At 39.2% G+C, this 22,619-nt stretch overlaps 2 protein-coding genes across 6 annotated transcripts in view; one reads left to right on the top strand and one right to left on the bottom strand.

The window, feature by feature from the left end:
- Positions 1–22,619, bottom strand: part of LOC110208732 (cytidine monophosphate-N-acetylneuraminic acid hydroxylase) — a 92,125-nt gene that overhangs the window by 47,171 nt on the left and 22,335 nt on the right. For all 5 annotated transcript variants that reach the window (XM_020986864.2, XM_020986862.2, XM_020986865.2 and 2 more), the window contains one exon: positions 21,818–21,909. In XM_020986864.2, the coding sequence (XP_020842523.1) occupies positions 21,818–21,909 (92 nt within the window). The remainder of the gene's footprint in view (positions 1–21,817; positions 21,910–22,619) is intronic.
- On the top strand, positions 4,052–5,236 carry LOC110208733 (delta(14)-sterol reductase LBR-like). The gene is given in 1 exon segment (XM_020986866.2): positions 4,052–5,236. A coding segment is annotated over 1 exon segment (1,134 nt). The 3' UTR covers positions 5,186–5,236.

The raw sequence follows: 22,619 nt of genomic DNA, 5'->3' as shown, positions 1-22,619 counted from the left end.
AGTCTGCATTTCTCTGTGAGTTAGCTTTTCCTCTCAGTTAGTTACAGGTTAACTTACCATCCCCAAAAGGCATATTGTTCATCTTTGTTTATCCTTGTAAAATTCTTATCTCTCTAACAAACCTTTCTAGTACCAATTCAGGTTTGTTAACAAGGCCTGCAAAAATTGATGGGTCCCATAAAATAATTAACATTCTTTAACTGTCAGAGAGGGGTAGTCACTAGCCCTACTTTCTTTAAAATAACCAATCATATTGTCCCAACCCCCCAAAATTCTGTCTACTTTGTAACTAATCATATTGTCTTCCTTACCTACCCAACTCTGTATTCCCCAAAACCATATAAGGCTGGTGAAGTCTACATCAGAGTCCTTGGTCATTAAGAGAGGACATTGACCAGATTTGTTGTTTACTGCTAGCCTAACTAATAAATTGATTATGCTTAATTATTGTCTCTCATTTTACCTTAATCTTCAAATGTAACAGTACCCCTCCTTTCTATTTGGCCTATTCATCTTAAGGAGTTCTTTTCTTCAGTAAATTTTTCGTGCTTCTTTTACCATTAGACCAATTCTATTTTTTAAGGAGTTATTTTCTTCAGTATTTTTTTTGTGCCTCTTTTACCAAACTGTTAATTATCTTTTCATAATTTTTTTTGTATCACTCTCATTTCTTTCCCCAGTCTTTTCCTCTACCACTCTCATCTCTTTCTTTAACTCTACCAGGAATTCTTATTGGACTTGGATCCAATTAACATTTTTCTCTGAGGCTTTGTTTGCAGCTGTTTTCACAATAGTGTCTTCTTCTGAGTTTATGTCTCAGTCTTCCCTGCCACTGTCCTAGCTTTTTATGGTCAGGTTCTTTTGTTGTTTGCTCATTTCTCCAGCCTATTTCTTGACTTTGAACTTTATGTTAAAGTTGAGCTCTGCTCACCTTGGGGTGGGGAAGTACTGTCCCAAACTTTAGGGTTTTTCATGCTTCTGTTTTCAGAGCTAATGCTGGAGGTCTACAAATTTTCAGTGCTTCAAAGGTAATGTGCTCTGAAAAGAGGTATGGTCCCTGCTTTCCTGGTCTGTGCTCTGGGAAAAGCTCCTGCTCCTCTGTAGTAGCAAGCACTAGTGCTTCTCTTGGCCCTGGAACTGTGACCAGATCCTCTGCTCTCCTGCAGCCATAAGAGCTAGTGCTCCTCTCTGCCTTATAACTATGAGTATGGACTTTGCTCCTTCGTGACTGACCCCAAGCACTCCTCTATGCCCTTGAACTATGACCCTGAACTGCATATGGGCAATTGAGTTGCCAATCAGCACCCACTGCACCCAGTGACTGACCAGTTATCTAGCTGAGAGCTCCTAAAGAATCTGTTGTTCCTGCTGCCATTGCTGTAGTTACCTCCAAGGTCCACCACTGGAACTGCTGTCACCTGGACACATTCCAACCATGGTGTTATAGACCTCTTTTTTTTTAATTTTTAGGCAATTGGGGTTAAGTGACTTGCCCAGGGTCACACAGCTAGTAGGTGGCAAATGTTTGGTCTGAGGCTGGATTTGAACTCAGGTCCTCCTGACTTGAGGGCCGGTGCTCTATCCACTGTGCCACTAGCTGCCCCACAGACCTCTTTTTTGGACCTCCTAAGTTATCTTAGGCTGGAAAAATGTCTCACTCTGACCTTTTGTTGGCTCTGCTGCTCCAAAATTTGATTTGAAGAGTTATTTTTAAGTTGTTTGAAAGGAAATGTTGGGAGATTTCAGCTGGGTTACTGCCTGTATTCCACCATCTTGGCTCCATCCTCATCTGTTCATTTTAAAACATTATCCATCCACAGATTTTTATATTTAATTTATAGGTGGAGTAACTTGAGACCAAGAGCATCTAATGATGTGGACCCTAGAGGAAAATTCTGGAGTATATATTGAAGTATTAGATTAGGAGTCCTCAGTCAGTCTCTTGTCATCTACTTGTTGATTAGGTTCAATCTTAGCTGGTCTCTACAGAGGGCACTCTTCTCTATTCTACCTCTACCCTACAGCCCTCTATTTTAAAGCTTCAGATTGAGATACCATGTTCTAATCCCAAACTGTCACATTCCTCATTTACAGCAGCTATAGGAAAGAAAGAAAGAAGGAAGGAAGGGAGAGAAGAAGGAAAAGACTTAAGATGAAATCCAAAAGGTTTTGTTCTTAGCCCTGTTCTTGGCTCTGTCTAGTCTCTGTTATCTCAATCATTCATAATCTTTACTACCAAATCTATATCTCCACCCCCACTTTCTCAAATACCCCTGGTGTTTCAGTCCCATATTCTTATTACTTGCTGGCTAACTACATCCTGGAGTTCCTCCATTACTTCAAGCTCAGCCTATCCAAAATGGACTCATCATCTCCCCCTTCCTCTCCCAAAGTAATGTTCTTCCCTATAAATGTCTCTTTCCATGTATACCACCCAGTCACTCAGGCCTCTTTAAGCAGTACAATGGTAGACGCTCAATAAATATTGGTTAAATTAGAATTATGCATTGGAAAAAACCTGAGAGATCATTTAGCCCAACTCCTTTATTATATAGGTGTAGAGAGAGTAACTTTCCCAAAGAATTCAAAACCATCTTCTGAATCCAAATCCAGTGTTATTTCCATTATACTAGCTTGCATCTTTGAATAGAAAACTGAGAAAAATGTAGCATTTTGCAATATCTGCACATTTTCTGGGTCAACATCTTAATGACTCAAAAGACAACTTAATTCTTCTTCTATTTTTCCTATTTACATGTCTGTTAGGATAGAATGCCCTATTGTAAAATGGGCTTCTGGATAGGGAATACCCCTGACCTTCACCTTTATGTAATGATTATTCAAATACTTCCTAAGGCGCAAGCCTCAGGAAGAGTCAGATATGATTAATTCACAAAACAACAATAAAAGCTGCACCAGCCACATTCCAATTATTTGCTGCCTTAGTGTACTAATAAAATATTACCTTCCCCTCCCATTTTTTGCCTCATTTCCTACCTACTTTTTTTTTTTAAGACAATTGGGGTTAAGCGACTTGCCCAGGGTCACACAGCTAGTAAGTGTCAAGTGTTTGGTCTGAGGACGAATTTGAATTCAGGTCCTTCTGACTTCAGGGCCAGTGCTCTATCTACTGTGCCACCTAGCTGCCCCCTTACCTAATCTTAATCACTGAATGGGTGTTGCCTCAGGCAAACTGAGACCTGGGAAAGACCTTAGCTTAAAAAGTCTAATGTCACCCACTGCATCCAGGGCCATCTCTAGTCACCCTGATCTATATCTTACCTCTGGACCCAGATGACTCTAGAGGAGAGAGTGAGGTTGGTGACTTTGTACTGCCCTCTCTCACTTAAATCCAATTCACTTGCAAATCATGACATCATCTTCCTGATGTCATGGTCCTCTTTGAGAATGAAGGACAAACCACTAATTAAATACTTTTATCTTTCTTTGCCTGAGCTTACCTCAATGACCAGGGCAGGGCCTGAACAAAGATTCTAATTCTTATTACTTGCTGACTAAGTACATCATGTTTTCTAATTTATTTATTATTATTATTTATTTTTAATTTATTTTAATTTAATTTATTTACTAGAATTTTCCCTAGGCCCATACCACCATAGGCCTCAATTCCTTCCTCTGTAAATGACTGGACTGGAATAGATGATCTCCAAGGTCCTTTCTAGCTCAAAATCCCATGGGCTTTAATCCCATTAATAAGTGAGAGAAATTAATATTATGCTATTATATTAATAACTAATTATTAATTTGTGTTCCATCGTTTCCCTTTTATTTCTGTTAATGTCCAACTCCTGAAAAGGTCAGTCAGTGTCTAGCTTTGTGAAGAGATTGCTCCTAGCCTCCAAGGCAAATGCTCACAGACCAGGTTAGATGGTACCCCACCCAACTGGGAAATCTAATTTTTGTTTAGAGTATAGATAGAATCCAGTCTAAAAGACAAGCCTTTGCCTTATAGGAAGACTCTCCTGTCCGTTAGAGTTTAAGGCAACTCAGCTCATAAAGCAGAAAACTAGCTAGAGAGGTCCTGATCGAAATGGCTTCCCTGCCACATGCCTTGAGGCCACCTTTGGCTAATTTTTGGGAAACCAGAGTGTTTGGAGTCTGTCTGCTTTGGTTTTTTCTCCAAGCCCTCTTCCACCTCCTGCCAATTGGAAAGGTAGTAGAAGGAACACCTCTTTATGATGGAAGATGATTAAAATATAGATTAAACGGATTCTATGCTTTTATTCTGACATCTGTAGTCATTGGAATATCTCTGTACTGGGGGATGGAGCTCTACTATGTGTATGATCATTTCCTTCAGTTTGCAGTTGCAGCTACAGTTTTTTCTGTAGCCTTGAGCATTTATCTCTATGTCCGGTCCTTGAAAGCACCCAAAGAAGAGCTAACTCCAGGAAAATCAGGAAATATTGTCTATGAATTCTTTATTGGTCGTGAATTAAATCCACGAATTGGACATTTTGACCTCAAATATTTCTGTGAATTGCGTCCAGGATTGATTGGTTGGGTTGTTATTAATTTAATAATGCTCTTGGCAGAGATGAAAGTCCAACAGCGTGAAACCCCCTCTTTAGCAATGATATTGGTTAACAGTTTCCAGCTTTTATATGTGGTAGATGCTCTTTGGAATGAGGAAGCTTTGTTGACAACTATGGATATTATACATGATGGATTTGGGTTCATGTTAGCATTTGGAGATTTGGTGTGGGTGCCATTTATCTATAGTCTACAAGCCTTTTATTTAGTCAGTCATCCTAACGAAGTTTCTTGGCTTTTTGCATCCATTATTATTGCTTTAAAACTTTCAGGATATACAGTATTCCATTGTGCAAACTCTCAGAAAAATGCATTTCGGAAAAATCCCAATGATCCTAATCTGGCACATCTGAAAATTATTCATACTTCAAGTGGAAAGAACCTTCTAGTGTCTGGTTGGTGGGGTTTTGTTCGACATCCCAACTACTTGGGTGATCTCATTATGGCTCTGTCTTGGTCTCTACCATGTGGTTTTAATCATATTTTACCATATATTTACGTGATTTATTTCACCATCTTGCTTATTCACCGAGAAGCTCGCGATGAACACCAGTGTAAGAAGAAATATGGTTTGGCATGGGAAAAGTACTGTCAACGTGTGCCATATCGTATATTTCCGTACATTTACTAATAAGCTCTTTTGTTTTAGACTTTTAAATGCTTCTGCAGTTGTAGCTTCCTTGCAAACAAAACACACCTCTTTTCTTCCCATTGGGTTTGTAGGTATTTTGTTTTTTGTTTGTTTCGTTTTCTAAAGAAATGCATTATAGAACAGATAGTCATAAATATGTAAGAAATAAGTTTGTCTAGTCCAGTTAGGTTTGTTCACCATTTAGTCAGTGAAATTAGCCAGAATTTTCACATAATTTGTTTTAATAAACTTAAGGGCAAATAAAATCAGAGTACAGATATTTGAATTAGCTTTTTAATGGAAATTTTCCCATTCCTAAGATATGAAAAGCGAACAGTCTTATGGCGAATGCACCAAACAGAAATGAAACATTTGATTTCTGGACTAGGTTCCTAGCTTTTCAGATTTACATTTCTGGTTTGAACAGTTGATCTCATGATCAAGCCATTCTCTCAGCAGAAGGAGCTGAAGACTTTTGGCCTACCTCCTCATTAAATGTCCCCCAATCAGGGTTGAGTTTCACTTCTCAGGAGTGTTCACTTTCAGAAAGGATCTAAGGTGATTCAGAGCTTTCCTTGGGGTCTTTGGTTACCAAAAGAAACCACTGACCATCAATTTATTGATTATAGGCTGGCCTAATTAATAAATTGATTACTAATTACCCAGAAACTGTCTCTTGGGGGGTTTTATGGGTTAAATGAGTTATCCAAAAATTATCACATACTTCCTCTTCAGAGACGACATGTACACATACATATCAGTGCATAATATATATATATATATATATATATATATATATATATATATATATATATATATATATATATATATATATATATATATATATAAACACATAAGATCAAGACATAAGACAGGGCTACAGGTAACTGTGAATAAATGCAATTACTATGTGTGCCTTCCTAGACCAGGCAAGCTGTGGTGAAGTTTTCAAATTGGCTGCATCCTCAAATGCTTGGGGTCTTTTTTGCAATTAACGAACTGATGCTCAGGTAATAGAACAACTATACCACTGAGAATGAAAATTAATTTCATCCCCATATATAAGTAATTTGTACTGTGCACTGACATGAAATTGCTTTCAATTTTCAGGCCAAATTACAAGGCCTTTAATGTATCAGGCAGAATTATTGACTATTAACAATGCCACTGAAGGACAAGGCTAACTTAATACACATTGGGTAGCATGTTAACTATGGCTGCCCAAAAGACACTAGACAGTTGAAAATATCTCAACTAGCCTTATATTTCATTGTTTCTTTAAAAGGAATGAATAGTACTTATAGAGATAGTTTAAATATTTTGCTTGATAGGCAAGGCACTCAGTTCATTAGCATTTATTAAGTACCTAATACCTGCAAGCTGAATGTAACAACAACAAAAAAAAAAACCAATACACACACACACACACACACACACACACACACACACACACTCATCTTCAAGGGTTGGAGGTGGGGTGGGAGGTTAGGAGAGTATTTCTAAAATGTCAGCTCCTCCTTTTTCCCACCCTTGTTAAGGCACTGTGATATATTCTGCCTACATTTATCAAAGAATTACCTGTATCCTTGATGGGGTATGGGCCCAAGGCAAGACCTTTGCTCCTTACTCCAAAAAGAGTTTGGGTCCCATTTGTCTAAGGACTCTAGAAAACCCTTGAACTGTCCTTGAATTCTCTTACTTGATCAAGGAAGCCTCTGAAGGCATAATCCCATCAACTGGCCTTTCCTACACCCAATCTCCCAATTCTCTATTCCTAGCCCTCCATTGTCTTACCTCCCTATGGCCACTTTCCACCCTTAATTCTATCTAGGCTCCATTCTCCCTTAGCCTCAAGGTGTAGGTCCCTGGCATTCTATTACCTCACAATCCAGGCAAAATACTTGGCCTTTTCTAGATCCCTTCCACAGTCTTTCTGTATATAAGGTCCATCTTGTCTCCATGAAGGTGTTCAGATTCTTACAATCTAGCCAATAGCTCACAGATGCTCAGATTCCTTAAGAGTCTGGCTAATATAGTGGATCATTAATAAACCTTGTCTCTGGATGAAAGAAGAGTTGGGTCGAATTCTTTTAGGCAGGACCCATGTGTCATGATTTTGGGGTCCCAGCATTCCTAAACCTTTAGACCTCATTATCCTGATTTTGCATCAAACATCTACAAGCCAAGGGTTAGCTAAAAATATTAGTTGTTATTGAGTTGTTTTTCAGTCATGTCCAACTCTTTTTGACCCTATTTGGGGTTTTGACATTTCTTTCTCCAGTTCATTTTACAGATGAGGAAACTGAGGCAAACAGGGTTAAGTGACTTGCCCAGGGTTACAGAGCTAGTACAGGTCTGAGTATGGATTTGAATTCAGAAGATGAGTTTCCCTGACTCCAGGCACAGCACTCTATTAACCACACCACCTAGTTGCCCAACTGGCAGAAAGCAAAACCATGGTCTGAATGTTAGGAATTTTACTGCCTATTGTGACTATACTAGTGACCTTTCATCTGATATAAACACTTTAAAATAGCAATGAAAGGGGCCATATGAACCAGCGGTCCATCATATTTCCCTTGGGCTAAATTTAAACTAAGTGTGGTAAAATGGTTAGGTTACTCTAAACCTTAGAGAGGAAGTGGGCTGGGAGGAGCTAATCAAAGAAAAGTTCATGCCCTAAATTAACCCATATAAAATGAAGGAGGATTCAACTCTACCCTTTTCCAGAAAAAAATATCAGATATCTTCCCCTGGGACATTCATGGTTTTCCCAAATAAATTAAGGAGGCAAATTATAAAGTAACCTTTAAAGTTTCTTTCTGCTCTAAATCCTGTTTCCAAAAGCCTCAGGCAGCTAATCTGTTGCTTGAGGCACTGAGATGAGTCACTAGCAAGAACAGGAAACAGTAGACTGGATTCCTTTGTATATCAATGTTTACTTACTACTCCCAACTTGGATTGTTAAATATTGACAAAATTGTTAATGTAGTAACAGAAAATTGTTAATACTGATTGTAATGTAGCCTCAACCTCTTAGTCATCCAGACAATGTCAAAATTCCCATAATGTCCTGATATTCCTATTCTTAAAATAATAAGAGAAGGTTGAGCTGAGCCACACTTTAAGTCTCCACTCTGGAATCTTCAATCCTTCATCTCAGAATCTTTCCGGTTAAATAACACCAGTTTGAGCCTGGTTGTCCCTTTGACATTCTTACCCCCTTCCATTGAGATTCATGGCATGAAGGGCAAAACAGCCAGAATAAAATGGCTTTCCTTGCCTGGATTGCCAAGGACCACTGAGGTCTCATGACTAAGCTTTATTACCTCATACTGACTCCTCCCCATCTCCTCCTAAAACTATAAAAACTTTTCATGAGTGTCTTTGGTTGGGAAGTCTACTGGAACATCCCTCAGGGTGGCAGGTTTGCTACTCTGTTACCTCAATTAAAGATGCTTTATTCTTCAACTCATGGCTTTGATTTATTTCAGGACTAGACATTAAATGGTGGTAATGGTAGGATTCATCAAAGATTATGTCTTCCGTGGTCCCGGGAGTGAGCCCTGGTATGCCCTGGTACCAGCATAACCTTATGCCTGGTCCCCAAGCTTCCTCCCTCCTGGACCAAGTTAAGTACATAATCACTGTTGTATCTGGACTCACATCTCTTTTGGTTGCGTCTGAGTTGCCTCTTTAGTTGAGAATTGGCAAAAAAGACCCATGGGCAATCAATTTGGAGGCCACTTTACTTGGCCCCCCAAAAGGTACTGTGGTCAGTCATGGGTTTGGATACTTGCAAGTTTTTGGAACATTGGCAATGTTGGCAAAATTACAAAGAAGGAGGCTAGATTGAAAACATTTCTCCTCCAGTAAGGATTAGGCCAGTTGGAATCTCAAAAGAAAGGACTTTCTAATTTTTTTTTAAAGCTGCAACAGCCCTTTTGTCTGTCTTTGTAGTGTGTTAAGTTTAAGTGTAGTGTTTGTATTTGTGTATGTGGGACATGAGATAGCTAGTAATTCAAACTGTGAGTAGAATCCAGTCTGTTATCGGCCTTATGTTTGTTGATGTGTGCTTTCTCAAATACTAGCTTCAGCAGAGAGCCTAGCTTGGTAAAGGTTTAAATTCACCCATCTCTGTGTTCTTTTTGTCATGTTGATGGGGTATGGGCCCAAGCTGAGACCTTTGCCCTTCACTCCAAAAAGAATTTGGGTCCCATTTGTTTAAGTCCCCCCCAAACCCTTAAACTTTCTTTAAATGATCTAAGAAGCCACAAGCTCAAGTTGCTTGAGGCTATTATCCATTCAACTGGCCTTTCCTTATCTCTTATTCTTATTCCAATCAACCTCTTCCTTATCCCTGGGCCCTATTAGGGTATCTTTGTTAACTCTAATGAAGCTTAGAATATCTCCCATCTTTGATCTTGTCTAGACCCCATTCAACCTTTTCCTTCCCTATCTTCCAGTTTGTAACCCTGATGGAGCCTAGCCCTCCATTTTGTCTATTCCAGATGACCCCATTCAACCTCCCAGACACTGCCATTCTCCTTAAACTTCTCCCCCAGTCACCCCAGATTCTCCTCCCAGCCCCTCCTCCGAACACCCCAAATTACTTGGCTGTATATAGGATCCATCCTGGACCCCATTTAAACACTGAGATTTCCTCATACCCATTCATCCTTATGGGCATCACTAATGCTCAGATTCCTGAAGAATCTGGCCTATATGGCCCATCCCTAATAAAACCTTGTCTTTGGCTGAAAGAAGATGGGTCAAATTCATTCTGGCAGGACCTATGTGGCATAACTTCAGGGTCCCAGCACCCATAGCATCAACGCCTCAACTATGTCATCTATGTTTAAAATTAAACTAGCCTTTTCCTGAAGTCACTATCGCACACCTTTGAATGTTTGCTGCTTGTCTGTCCCTTAACCTGTTGGTCTGTTTGTATGTTTCTCTGCATTAAGAGCCTTTGCCATTATGCTTGTTAATTAACCACTGGTAAGGGAGATAAAAACAACCTCTTCCCAGAAAAACCAGTTCCGGTTTTTACAGCAAGAAAAGATAATATTGGTGAGAAGACAAAAAGGAAATGTTGGAAATTTTAACTGTATGCTTGGGAGTTTTGCAAATTAAAATGAAGTAGTAATCAATTTAGGAATAATTTTTGAACTGGTGTGTCTTAGAAATTTTACTGTAAATTATATGAGACTCCTACTTATTTTTATAACAGATTAGATTTATTATTTTATAGCTAAGGAGGAAGGAGACCTCCAGATGGAGCCTACCTTTAATTTTTAATTTTAATTCAGATTAATTGATAGCCTCTCACCAGTCCTAAGCCATGTGGCCCCTCAGGGGGGAATTTCAGCTAAATTTAAATTAAAATGAAAGATTTACTAAAACTGTTTCCTTTTTCTAATCAGTCTAATGTGATTTTTATTAGATGATGCAAATCTTTCTCACTTTCTGATCTTTCCACCTGGAGAAGCAAGAGTTTCTAGAAACAGGACAAGAGGAAGGAGAGAATCATAATCATTTTTACAATGGGCTATGCAGAAGTGCTAAACTATATGTAAGGCTAGACCCCTTTAGTTTACCTATTTGTTTAAAAATGTTCCTATAAAGGATAACCTGGTTGGTATAGTATGTCTGTCGAGAAAGGAGAAAGGAGAGGATGGACAGGAATGGGAGGAAAGCTCAGATCCTAATGCCAACAATGCAGGCACTCGTGCACGCATACACACACAAATTTTCATTCACTCAAAAAAATTAATTTAAAAAAACTGAATCCAAAGAAATGTTTTAAAAAAGGCAAACCAAAGCAGCCTTGATTGACCGAAGGTAAGGAAAGAATGATGGAGAACAAGAAAGGAACTGATAATCCTAAACAGTAGCTAGTAATTTATAATCATCTAGGTGGCACAGTGGATAGAGTGCCAGGCCTGGAGTTAGGAAGACTCATCTTGAATTCAAATCTGGCCTCAGACACTTAACTAACTGTGTGACTCTAGGCAAGTCACTTAACCCCGTTTGCCTCAGTTTCCTCATCTATAAAATGAGCTGGAGAAGAAAATGGCAAACCACTCCAGGATATTTGCCAAGAAAACCCCAAAAGGCATCAAGAATAGTGGCATACGACTGAAAACAACTAAGCAAAACAATTCATAACTTCAGGAATTTATAACATGACTGCTTCCTTAATTTTTTCCCCTTAAAGTCCATGTGACATGAGTAGGAATTCTACAAAACGTTAGTGCAAGTAATGTTCCCCTCCGAACTAGTAATAATAATTCATATTTATTAGCTGCTGGAATTTTTAAAAACCTATTTCTTATAATAAGCCAATGATGTAAAGATTATGAATATTACTATCACCATTTTGTAATGGAGGAAACTGAGACTTAGTGATATAAAGAGACTTTCCTAAAGATTGGACAATGCATTCGAGTAATATTTAATTGAGCACCTACTACATGCAAGTGAGAAGCAGTGTGTTATATTGGATAGAGAACTGGCCTTGGAGTCACAAAGACCTGGGCTCCAGTCCTGTCTCTGACACCATGTGACACTGGGGCAAATTGCTTAACCTCTTAGTGTCCTAAACAACTCTCAAGAACTGCATAACCCCTACCGATCTCCATTGACAGAGGAAGTTTCTTCACCAGAAGGTCCCTATAACAATGAAATCACAGATCCTAACCAAAAGAAAAAAGGCCAGACATTGCATGAAGTCTGGGAGTTTTAGAGACAAAAGTGAAATAGTCTGCCCTCGAAGAGCTTATATTCTATGGGAGAAAGTAATATGCACACAGATGGGTAAATATACAAAATTCAATTGGGCACTAACAACCTAGGTGAGATTAGAATAAACTTACTATAGAAGATGGTACTAGAGAAGAAGATTGCTAGAGATTCTAAGAAATAGAGATAAAGGAAGCTAGGGATTCTAACTTCACACACCTCAGACACTTATGTGACCTCAGTTTCCTCATCTGTAAAATGAACTGGAGAAGGAAATGGCAAATTCCAGTATCTTTGCCAAGAAAACCCCAAATGGGGTCACAAAGAGTCAAACACAACTGAAAAATGACTGAACAGCAACAAAAAGGATTCTAGGCAGCTAGTGAGGAGGAAGTGCCATCCAGGCTTCAGTGATAGCTTGTGCAAAAGTATAGATGGGAGTTGTAATGTTTGCAATTTCCTTCTCTAGCTCATTTTACAGATGGAGAAACTGAGGCAAACAGAGTTAAGTGACTTACCCAGTGTCCCCCAGGTTGGTAAGTGTTTGAGAGCAGATTTGAACTCAGGAAGACTCCAAACCCAGTGCTCTATCCACTGCACCACCTAGCTGCCCAATAGTATAGTGTATCTATTTGGGCCATGCTTTACCCCAGCCATATTCCTTCTGTATGTATTTCGTCCATGCTATTGCCATTGTTACTGGGGCTGTGTAATCTCTAAACCAGACCTCCAAAGATACCTGAAGGAGCTAAACCACTCAGTTTAGAAACTCCTTCCCTGGGGCTGTGCTGTTAGGATTGGTAAGTGTATGAGCCATTATACTGGTCCCCTACAGACTCCTTAGTCCATATGTATGTTCAACTCACTATCATAGGTGACCTAAGTCCTCTCTTGCTTTGGAAATAGTAATCAAATCAATTGCTTCTGGAAAAAGTTTGTTAATCAGTTGTCTCCTCACTTTCCCTGTGAATTCTCAGGCCAAAACACCTTTTCTGATCCACCATTCCCCAATATATGAGGTTTCTGATTAGAATGTAAGCTCCTTGAGATATTTTGCAGCATGAGCATGCACACACACACACACACACACACACACACACACACACACACACACACACACACGCCTGCTTTTTTGGTATCACTAGTACTTAGCAGAATGGCTGGCATGCAGTAAGTAGTAACAATAAAAAATTCTTTTTTAATTCATTTTAATAGGAAACCACTTGAGCTTTTTGGGGTAGCTAGGTGGCACAGTAGGTAAGAGGGCCAGGACTGGAGTCAGGAAGACTCACATTTATGAGTTCAAATCAGACCTCAGAGACTCATTAGCTTTGTGACCTTGGGCAAATCATTTAGTCTTGTTTGCCTCTGTTCTCTTATCTGTAAAATGAGTTTGAGAAGGAAATGGCAAACCGTTCCAGTATCTTTGCCAAGAAAACCTCAAATGAGGACACACAGAGTCAGATATGACTGAACAACAATGGAAGCTTTTTTTAGGTAAAGCAACATGTTCAAATTTATATGGGAAATAAGGAAGTTGGGAAGAGGGGTGGATTTGGAAGAAAAGATGATAACTTCTGTTTTGAACATGTTGAGTTTGAAGTGCCAATAGAACATACATTTAGAAATGCCCAATAGGTAGGTAGTGAGGAGGGGTGCTTGAGATTTGAACCAGGTCTCTTCTGCCTTCAGGTTTGGCATCCTTTCCACTTCCCCTCCCCCTACTGACTATAAAATATTAAATACATATATCACAACACTTATTAAATGGGGAAATTGATTTCTGGTATTAAAATCAAATTATTTTCTCTATTTTCCTCCAAAGTTAGCTCATGCCTCCCATATCCAGAGGGACATCCCTTCAAATAGCATTTATCATTTCTGACAATACATTTCCAGCTCTATATGTTCTTGGACCAAATTAATTTAGAAATCATAGCATCATATAATTTACATTTTGCTAATTGTGTTTTGTTTTATGGCCAAGGAATAGTAGCCTAGAAGCTCTGTCTTCATAAAATGAAGTTCAGCTCAGCATCTCAGCTATTTCTGGGCACTACCTTATTCAGGCTACTTCTGTCAATCTTGTATCAATTGCTAGTACTCTCCTTCCCAGACTGCCTTGTAGTTAACTACTTTCTCTGTGTGTGTGTGTGTGTGTGTGTGTGTGTGTGTGTGTGTGTGTGTGTGTGTGGTTTATTAATGTAACGGGGCTATAGAACATGTGTGGATCTCCTAACACGGAGGCACCCTGCATACTCTTACCATATGGGTGAGAATAGCCTCCTTTGAATGGTTACATGGCTAGAACAGACTACATCTTTTAAAAACTGCCAAGCTGAGACAGTCTCCCTCTTTCCTGGGTACTCTTTCCTACTGTATCCAGAGGGTGAAAATCACAGTTTACCCACAGTGTGGTCACCATGAACCAAGAGGTAGAGGTGGGAATAGATTCCCCACCCCACTTCTTTGAAATGGGCCTGGGGATGTTTGTTTCTGTCTTGTTTGTCCTCAGTTTAGGTATTGGAAGTGATTCTCACTGAACCTGGGAATTCTAGTCACTGGTGACTTTAGAGCCAAGATTGTAGGTGGAATGTGCTAGCTAGCCAGCCTGCCTGGAAAGGAAGCCTTGAGAAGCCAGAGTGCTCAAGGCTCAAGCCTAAATAGGGTTTTGGAGTGGGAACTGGGACTGTCTGTGCGCTACTGGAACCTTAACACATGAATCCAAACCCTTTCCCATCCCCAGAGACTGAGGTGGTACTGAGGGGGAGATTAAGCCCCATGAGTTGGGGAAATATGTCGGTGTATTTGTTAACATACCTTTGAAACAAATATCCCTTTGTAAAGGCTAGTCTGTTAGTGGTTAAATAACGATGGTTAAATGAAAGTGGTTAAATTAAAAAAAAACACTTAATACCATCGGTGGGGTTTAAAGCCATTAGCAGAGAGTCTAGACACACACCCAAAACTTCCTTAAGGGTACAACAGAACCTTGCGGGGAGAGATGAAATGTAACATACCTAGCCTTCAGGCAGTGGGGGCCAGGGTAGTCCAGAGTCACATTAACATTATATTTATGCTGTATACATTTTTACATGCACTTGTATCTCCCTTGAAGTTCATCATGAGTAAAGATGGTATCATTCTTCGTGTTAGCAGCTGACACAGTTCCTGGCTCATAGTAGGTGCTTAATAAATGCTTCTTACCTGATTGATGGATGGACGTTCTATCAAGTCACTGAAGCTAGAGAGCCCTACACCTCTGCAAAATTTGAGTGGTGAAAAGCTGAGCCTAGACTATCCTAGAGAGCACATTATATTCAGTTTTTCCATTTAAAATAAATTGCAACAGCCATGGTTATTTTGTTATACTGTTATAAACCTCAAACAATTGAAATCAGCTGTGTATTGCACCCTTGCTAGATCTCTATCTGATTCATCCTTCTTTCCGGATTCTAATTATGAGCTTCCAGCTTTTCTCTACTTCCTACCTCCCACACTCTTCCATTCCCTCCCATTGTCACACCACAAACAGCCCAGTGGTGAATATCTTTCCCCTCTCCAGGGTCTATAGAAAGAAGAGGCAGAGAGCACCAGCCCTGTATTCAGGAGGACCTGAGTTCAAATCCAGCCTTGGACACATAACACTTACTAGCTGTGTGACCCTGGGCAAGTCACTTAACACCATTGCCTAGCAAAAAAACAAAAGAAAACAAAAACAAAAAGAAAGAAGAGGCAGAGAGTCCCAGGAAAAGACTGCCAAAGTGTACTGGAAAGAGCCCTTGACGAGCTCTACGGAGACCTCACTTTGCTGGGAATGTTGGAGATGGTGTTCCTGTGGAGGGTTGGCTGGGGCTAGCTGGCCTCTGAGGATGACTTTCCAGCTCGGGATTCTGCAACCTAGGTTTGAGTCCTGATCCTCCTCTTTACTTGCAGCCATGGCCAAGACCTCTCTGTATCTTACTTTTCTCATCTGTAGAAATAAAGAACTTGAGCAAGCTAAATGATTTCCAAGATCCATTTTAGCTCAGAATCCTATAATCCCATTCTGTTCTCTACATTTTCTAGTCCTCTCCTTTATATTGTTCAGTTGTTTCAGTCATGTCCAACTCTTTTGTGACCCCAGTTGGGGTTTTTTGGCAAAGATAATGGAATGGTTTACCATTTCCTTCTCCAGCTCTTTTTTTTTTTTGATGAGGCAATTGGGGTTAAGTGACTTGCCCAGAGTCACACAGCTAGTGAGTGTTATGTGTCTGACGTTGGATTTGAACTCAGGTCCTCCTGACTCCAGAGCCAGTGCTCTATTCACTGTGCCACTTAGCTGCCCCCAGCTTATTTTACAGATGAGGAAACTAAGGCAAACAGGTTGACTGACTTGCCCAGGGTCACACAGCTAATAAGTGTCTGAGACCAGATTTGAACTCAGGAAGATGGGTCTTCCTGATTCCAGGCCTGGCATTCTATACTACTGTGCCTCCTAGCTACTCAGTCTTCTCCTCTATTGAAGCATAGTGTGTCTGAAGTATCCTGAAGAGACCAAAAGGCGATGCAATCAAACTAAATGATGTATGAGAATTGCCATTCTCAAATCCATCCTCTATGCCACTCACTACTCATTTTAGTCTTTTTTAAAGCACCACTCTGGATAAGTTTCTTCTTTTGCTCAAATATCTTTTCAGTGACTCTCCATTGCCTCCCAAATTAAATTCTATCTTTACAACCTTACCTAATAGGTACTTCCTTACATGTGTCCAACAGTTCAGTCATACTTGTATATCAATATAATCTTGCCTTTTTCTACTTCTTCTGCTTTATTCATGCTTTTCCTCTGCCTGAAATGTGCTCTCTCTCCCCATCTACCCCATCGTATCCTGTTGAAATATCACCCATTTTTTCAGACCCATAACAAATGACACTTACCTTTATGCAATTAAATTGACTTTTATAGGTTGGCTTGGTATAGTAAGCAACACTCATAACATTATTCCTATGAGAAAATGCATTCTTAGTCCCAAACCACTAGGTATACATAAAAGTCAAGTGCTGGGGACTTTCTATACTTACTTATATTATCCTCATTAATAATACCTTGCGTTTATAGAGTTTTTGTTATTGTTTGGCCAAATCTGTGATTCCATTCATGTAAGAAATTCCCAGAGAGAGAATTTCCCCTACTAAAGAAGACCTGTAATTATATGCCAACTTAGAGTCTAGGTTGCCTGGGACAACAAAATAAAGTTATTTTCCAAGGATCACACAATCAATATGTGTCAGAGGCAGAACTTGAACCCAGGTCTTTCTGGCTTCCAAGTCTAGCTTGCTATCCACTTCTCCATACCATGATTCCTCTCCAATAACTCACGTTTATATTGTTCTTTATTTTTATATTGGGCTTTTACAGAACTAATTTAATCATAACAACAACCTTGTTAAGTGGATAGGTATTGTTCACTTTTTTTTTTATTTTTGTGAGGCAATGGGGTTAAGTGACTTGGCCAGGGTCACACAGCTATTAAGTGTCAAGTGCCTGAGGCTGCATTTGAACTCAGGTCCTCCTGACTGCTAGGCTGTAGCTCTAGCCACTTCGCCACCTAGCTGCCCCTGATAGGTATTGTTATAAAAAGAAAAAAACTTCTTGTTTTGAGGGCCTGTTCTTCCTTATAACAGACCATTTCTGCTTTAGATAAATCCCTTTCTATTGCCTGGACCTTCCCCACCCCACCTCCCCCTTCACCTTTTTTAGGATTCTTCTTTGCCTAGAAACTTCCATGCTTGAAACTTTGATTTCCCATACTATCATGCTAATTGTGATTTTCCTGCCTGTCAAATCAGAAATGCCTGAGTAGACCTCCCCCTCCAAAAAACAAAACAAAACCCTAGCCTTCTTCAACATCCCTGAGCTCCATTATATATGAAGTGACAATCAGTCCTAGAAGTTTACCCATCAGCTGGGAGAAGTTGGCGGAATGTTGTACTAAGTCCAAGGGTAGCATCTTAAAGGACCATTATGAACTCTTTTTTCCTTCTCTAGACTGAAGACCTTTGTGATTAAGGTTCTAGGTTGCATCTCTTCCTTGTCTTTGCCATTCCTGTTTTAGAACCTACTGCTTTTCTTTGTCAGGGTGTGGATGCTATCCTGGCATCCTTCTTTTGTGGTGCTATCTTTACTTTTGTGTTCCCAACCTTGATGTCTCTAGCTAAACCATGTAGACTTCTCTTATTCACGTCAAAAGGGCCTATTATTTTCAGCATAGTATCTCTGGTCTAATTCTTGAGAGCCCCATTTAAATCCCAAATGGAAAGGAAGAATAGTGCAAATGACTTCCAGCCAAGATGGCTATCAAAATGGGAGTCAGACCAACCAACTCCCACATACCATCTCTACCCCAAACCTGAAATTCCCACTAGACCAAATAAGGATCAAGAAATCCAATAAGAAACTATATTAAGTGATTTCCCACCCCCCCCCACTCCACTAATACATTAAAAAAGTCAGGGTGCATAAAAAGTCAGACAGAAATCCAAGGGACTCCAGCAAAGCCAGCATCACATAAGCAAACAAGCCAGCAGCCTCCTAGGGTGACCAGAAATATGAAAGAGTTCAATGGGTCTTGAGTCCAGAGATGGAAAGTGCAGAGGGCTCCCTAAGAAGGCTTCAGGCTGGTCAGAGAATCCCAGTGTGATCAGAAAGCTTTAGGATCAGGACCTTGGAAGCCCAGAATAGCTGCAGTCATCAATACAGTGTCACAGGGTTCACACCAGAACATCTCAGGCCCAATGATTTCAAAGTCCCTAGAATTCTTTCCTAAGACACCTGATAGGGCCCCAAAGGGCCAGCATTCTAAATTTCAAAGATCATGAGGGCCTGACCCTAACAACTGGAAAGTCAGTACAAAAATCCAAATGACCCAGGGAGAGACCACTCCATCTAAAAACGCATAATATGGCAGAGCCTGCCCCAACACAAAAGCCCAGTTCAGGAGCTGAGTAAATCAAAAAAGATGAGTAAATCAAAGAAAATATCAACCAGTATTATCATAGATGTAGAGATCCCTCCCCCTCCCCCCAGATAAGAGGAACAAGTAACTCTATAAGCAAAGACTCAAAGAAAAAAATTGGGTTTTCCCCATAGAGATGGCATGAATATTTAGAAGAAATGAGGCAAAATATTTTTAAATGAAATTAAAATTCTGGAGAAAAAAAACTGGAAGGAGAATAAATAGCTTAGAACAGAAGGTGGTAAATCTTACTCAAGTAATAGAAGCCTAAAACTAGAACAGACTAATATGAACTCAATTAACTCCATGAGACAAATATTAGAAGAAAATAAAAGATTAAAAAATAGGAAAAAATGTAATATATCAGCTATCACAAACAGCTAACCTGGAAGACAAGTAAGGGAGAGATAATTTAAGAATCATGGGACTCTCTGAAAAAATATGATTTTTTAAAAATCCTGAACATTACCTTTCAAAAAAATCATAAATGAAAACTGCCCAGATCTATCAGAACCAGAGAGTCAGGTGAAGATAGAATGAATTTACTTATTACCTCCTAAAAGGAAATGTCCTAGAAATGTTATACTCAAAACCTAGAATATCTATGTCAAAGAAAAAATACTGAAGAATCCAGAAAGATGCAGTTTAAGCACCAAGGAGCTACAGGTTCTTATGACACCTCACACCTCTACTGTAAATAAGAGGAGTTATTAGAATACAATATGCCAAAAGGCAAAAGTCACAGGTTTAAAATCAAGACTAACAAACAAACAAAAACATAAGTATAATCCTACAGGGGGGGAAATGGATCTTTAATGGAATAAAAGATTTTTAAACATTTCTGAAAAAAAGACTAAAGCTGGGTAGGAATCTTAAACATACAAACATAAGTCAACAGGAATCTAGAAAGGGAAATATATTTGAGCAATTCTGAGGAAATAATGGTATAGTGTCAACCTTTTAAAAGAGGGAGAAGAAACAAGTGTCCCTTCGGAAACTTAATGTCTTCAAAGAGGTACTGAGAGAGTTAAATGGGGAAAAAAACAGAGGTTCTGGAAGTGGATTGGTTCTGTTTTGAGGGTGTGAAAATGCAATGGGCTGCTAGGTGGCCCAGTGGATTAAGAGCCAGGCCAGGAGTCAGGAAGACTAAACCTTCTGAGTTCAAATCTGACCTCAGACACTTATTAGCTGTGTGATCCTGGGCAAGTCACTAAACTCTGTTTGTCTCTGTTTCCTCATCTGTAAAACGAGCAGGAGAAGGAAATGGCAAACCAAGAAAACCCCAAATGAGGTCACAAAGAATCAGACATGACTGAAAAAAACTAAACAACAACAACAGAAAAGGAAAGTCAAAGCAATACAATTAAAAGAAGGAAGAGGATGCAACCTGCTATTTTTCATAGAAGAATATGAAAAAAGATTATGGAGAAAAGTATTTGAAAGTTGATGCTTAAGTTGAGAATAAAAATTACTTTAAAATGAAGAATTCAATGCCCAAAGGGCTATAAAAGTGTGCATACACTTTGATCCAGCAGTAACACTTCTAGGGATGTATTCCAAAGAGATCATACAAATGGGAAAAGGACCCACATGTACAAAAATATTTATAGCAGCTCTTTTTCTGGTGGCAAAGAATTGGAAATTGGGGATGCCCATCAATTGGGGAATGGCTGAACAAGTTGTGGTATATGAATGTAATGGAATACTATTGTGCTATAAGAAAAGATGAGCAGGCAGACTTCAGAAAAACCCGGAAAGACTTGTATGGACTGATGCTGAGTGAAGTGAGCAGAACCAGGAGAACATTTACACAGTATTAGCCACACTTTGTAATGACTAATTTTGATAGACTTAGCTCTTTTCAGCAATGCAAGGGTATAAGACATCTCTAAGACAACTCATGATGGAAAATGCTATTCGTATCCAGAGAAAGAACTACGGAGTTTGAATGCAGATTGAAGCATGCTATTTGCTATTTTTTTCTTCTGTTTTGTTTTGTTTTCTCTTTCTTGTGGTTCCTCCTATTGGTTCTAATTCTTCCTTACAACATGGCTAATGTGAAAGTATGTTTAATAGGAATGTATATGTATAGCCTATATCAGATTGCCCACTGTGTTGGGGAGGAGGTAGGGAGGGAGGGGAAGAAAAATTTTAAATTCAAAAGCTTATGGAAGTGATTATTGACAAATCAAAATTAATTTATTTTTAAAATGAAGAGTTCAAATATTATTATCACCATTTGCTACTCAAAAAAGTGAGGCTTAGGAAAGACAAGTGACTTGTCTGACATCTAGTAAGTGACAGAAGTAGGGATTTATCCCCAGATCAGGTAACTCTTACCTCAGGATTCTTTCAAAGAATCATAGATGTGAAGCTGGAAGGAGCCTTAGAAATTATTTAGTCCAAACCACTTAATTTTCAGATGAGGAAACAGACTCAGAGAGATTAAGTAACCTATGTAATGTCACACAGATAGTAATTGGTAGCAATAGGATTTGAAGTTATGTTCTTTGATTTCAAATCCTGCACTGATCATACTATATCATACTACTTCAAACCACTCTATTAGAATTTGAGTTTCTTGAGGGTAGGGGTGGCATTTTTCACTCATCCTTGTCCCCAGAAGCACTCAGCACCAGATTTTGTACATTGTAGGGTTAAATAAATGATGAATGAATGAATCCCAGCTTGGAATTTCCAATATTTATTCTAAAAAAGAGCTCTAATCCTATAATGTAAATCACACACACACACACACACACACACACACACACACACAAAAAAACCCCCACACCAAAGCTAGAAATAGAAATTCAAGACACACTATTATTGGAACACAACAACAATAAAAGCAAATATATTGGGCCTTACAAAAATTGAATATATTTACCCAGTTCATCTTGACAGAAACTGCCTGGTGGGTTGATGTACTTCATGGTGCTCACATCCAGCTTCCAATTGTGCTTTGTGCAACGAACAGACCTGGGTAGAAAGTTTTGTATAGGTAGTGAATAGTAGAGACAGTGTTGCTGGAAAACTGGGAAAACTCAAACGCATGATTTTTCTGACGAAATTAAACTAAATGATTCTGCAAATAAAACAATCAGAAAGTTGGACTTTTAATAATCTACCTGCCCTTTCTCCACCCCCCATCTTGCTGCCAAGATCTCTGAAAATAGGAAATAAATATTATTGGTAACAGGTGATGATAAAAATGTGAGTGAGGACCATGTCTCAGAAAAGCATGTAGTTTAGGAAATAAGAGGATGGTCTGATCATAGGATAGTTTTTGGTGCTATGTAGTTCTAACAGAAGATAATGTAGGGAAGAGAGTTGACCTTCGATGGAACAAATATTTCTAGAAATAGAAATGTGTCTAGATCTATAATGATGAGGAATCTACATAAACCTCCACCCTAACACCAAACCACTGGCCGTGGGCTACATAGCTGGGTGTGTATGCCACTTTGTAGAAGGCTATACTTTGATACAGAGAGGCCCATCTCAGCCTTTTCAGTTTCAGAACACTAAATAAGAAAGCCTCAAAGTAACATACTCAGGATGTTGATCTAGAGATATTTTTATACAGAAAGTGCTAAGTGGGGTGTTGTTATAATTTTTCTTAAAAAAAAAAGCTTGAAAGTTGTTAGGCTCTTCCCCCCATTTTCCATTTCTTCCTTTCCTCCCCCCAC

Source organism: Phascolarctos cinereus, unplaced genomic scaffold, assembly GCF_003287225.1.
Source record: "Phascolarctos cinereus isolate Bilbo 61053 unplaced genomic scaffold, phaCin_HiC Scaffold_4;HRSCAF=312, whole genome shotgun sequence".
In the NCBI taxonomy this organism is placed as follows: domain Eukaryota; kingdom Metazoa; phylum Chordata; class Mammalia; order Diprotodontia; family Phascolarctidae; genus Phascolarctos; species Phascolarctos cinereus.
The sequence above is the reverse complement of the archived record's forward strand: the minus strand, read 5'-3'. Positions and strand labels throughout refer to the sequence as shown.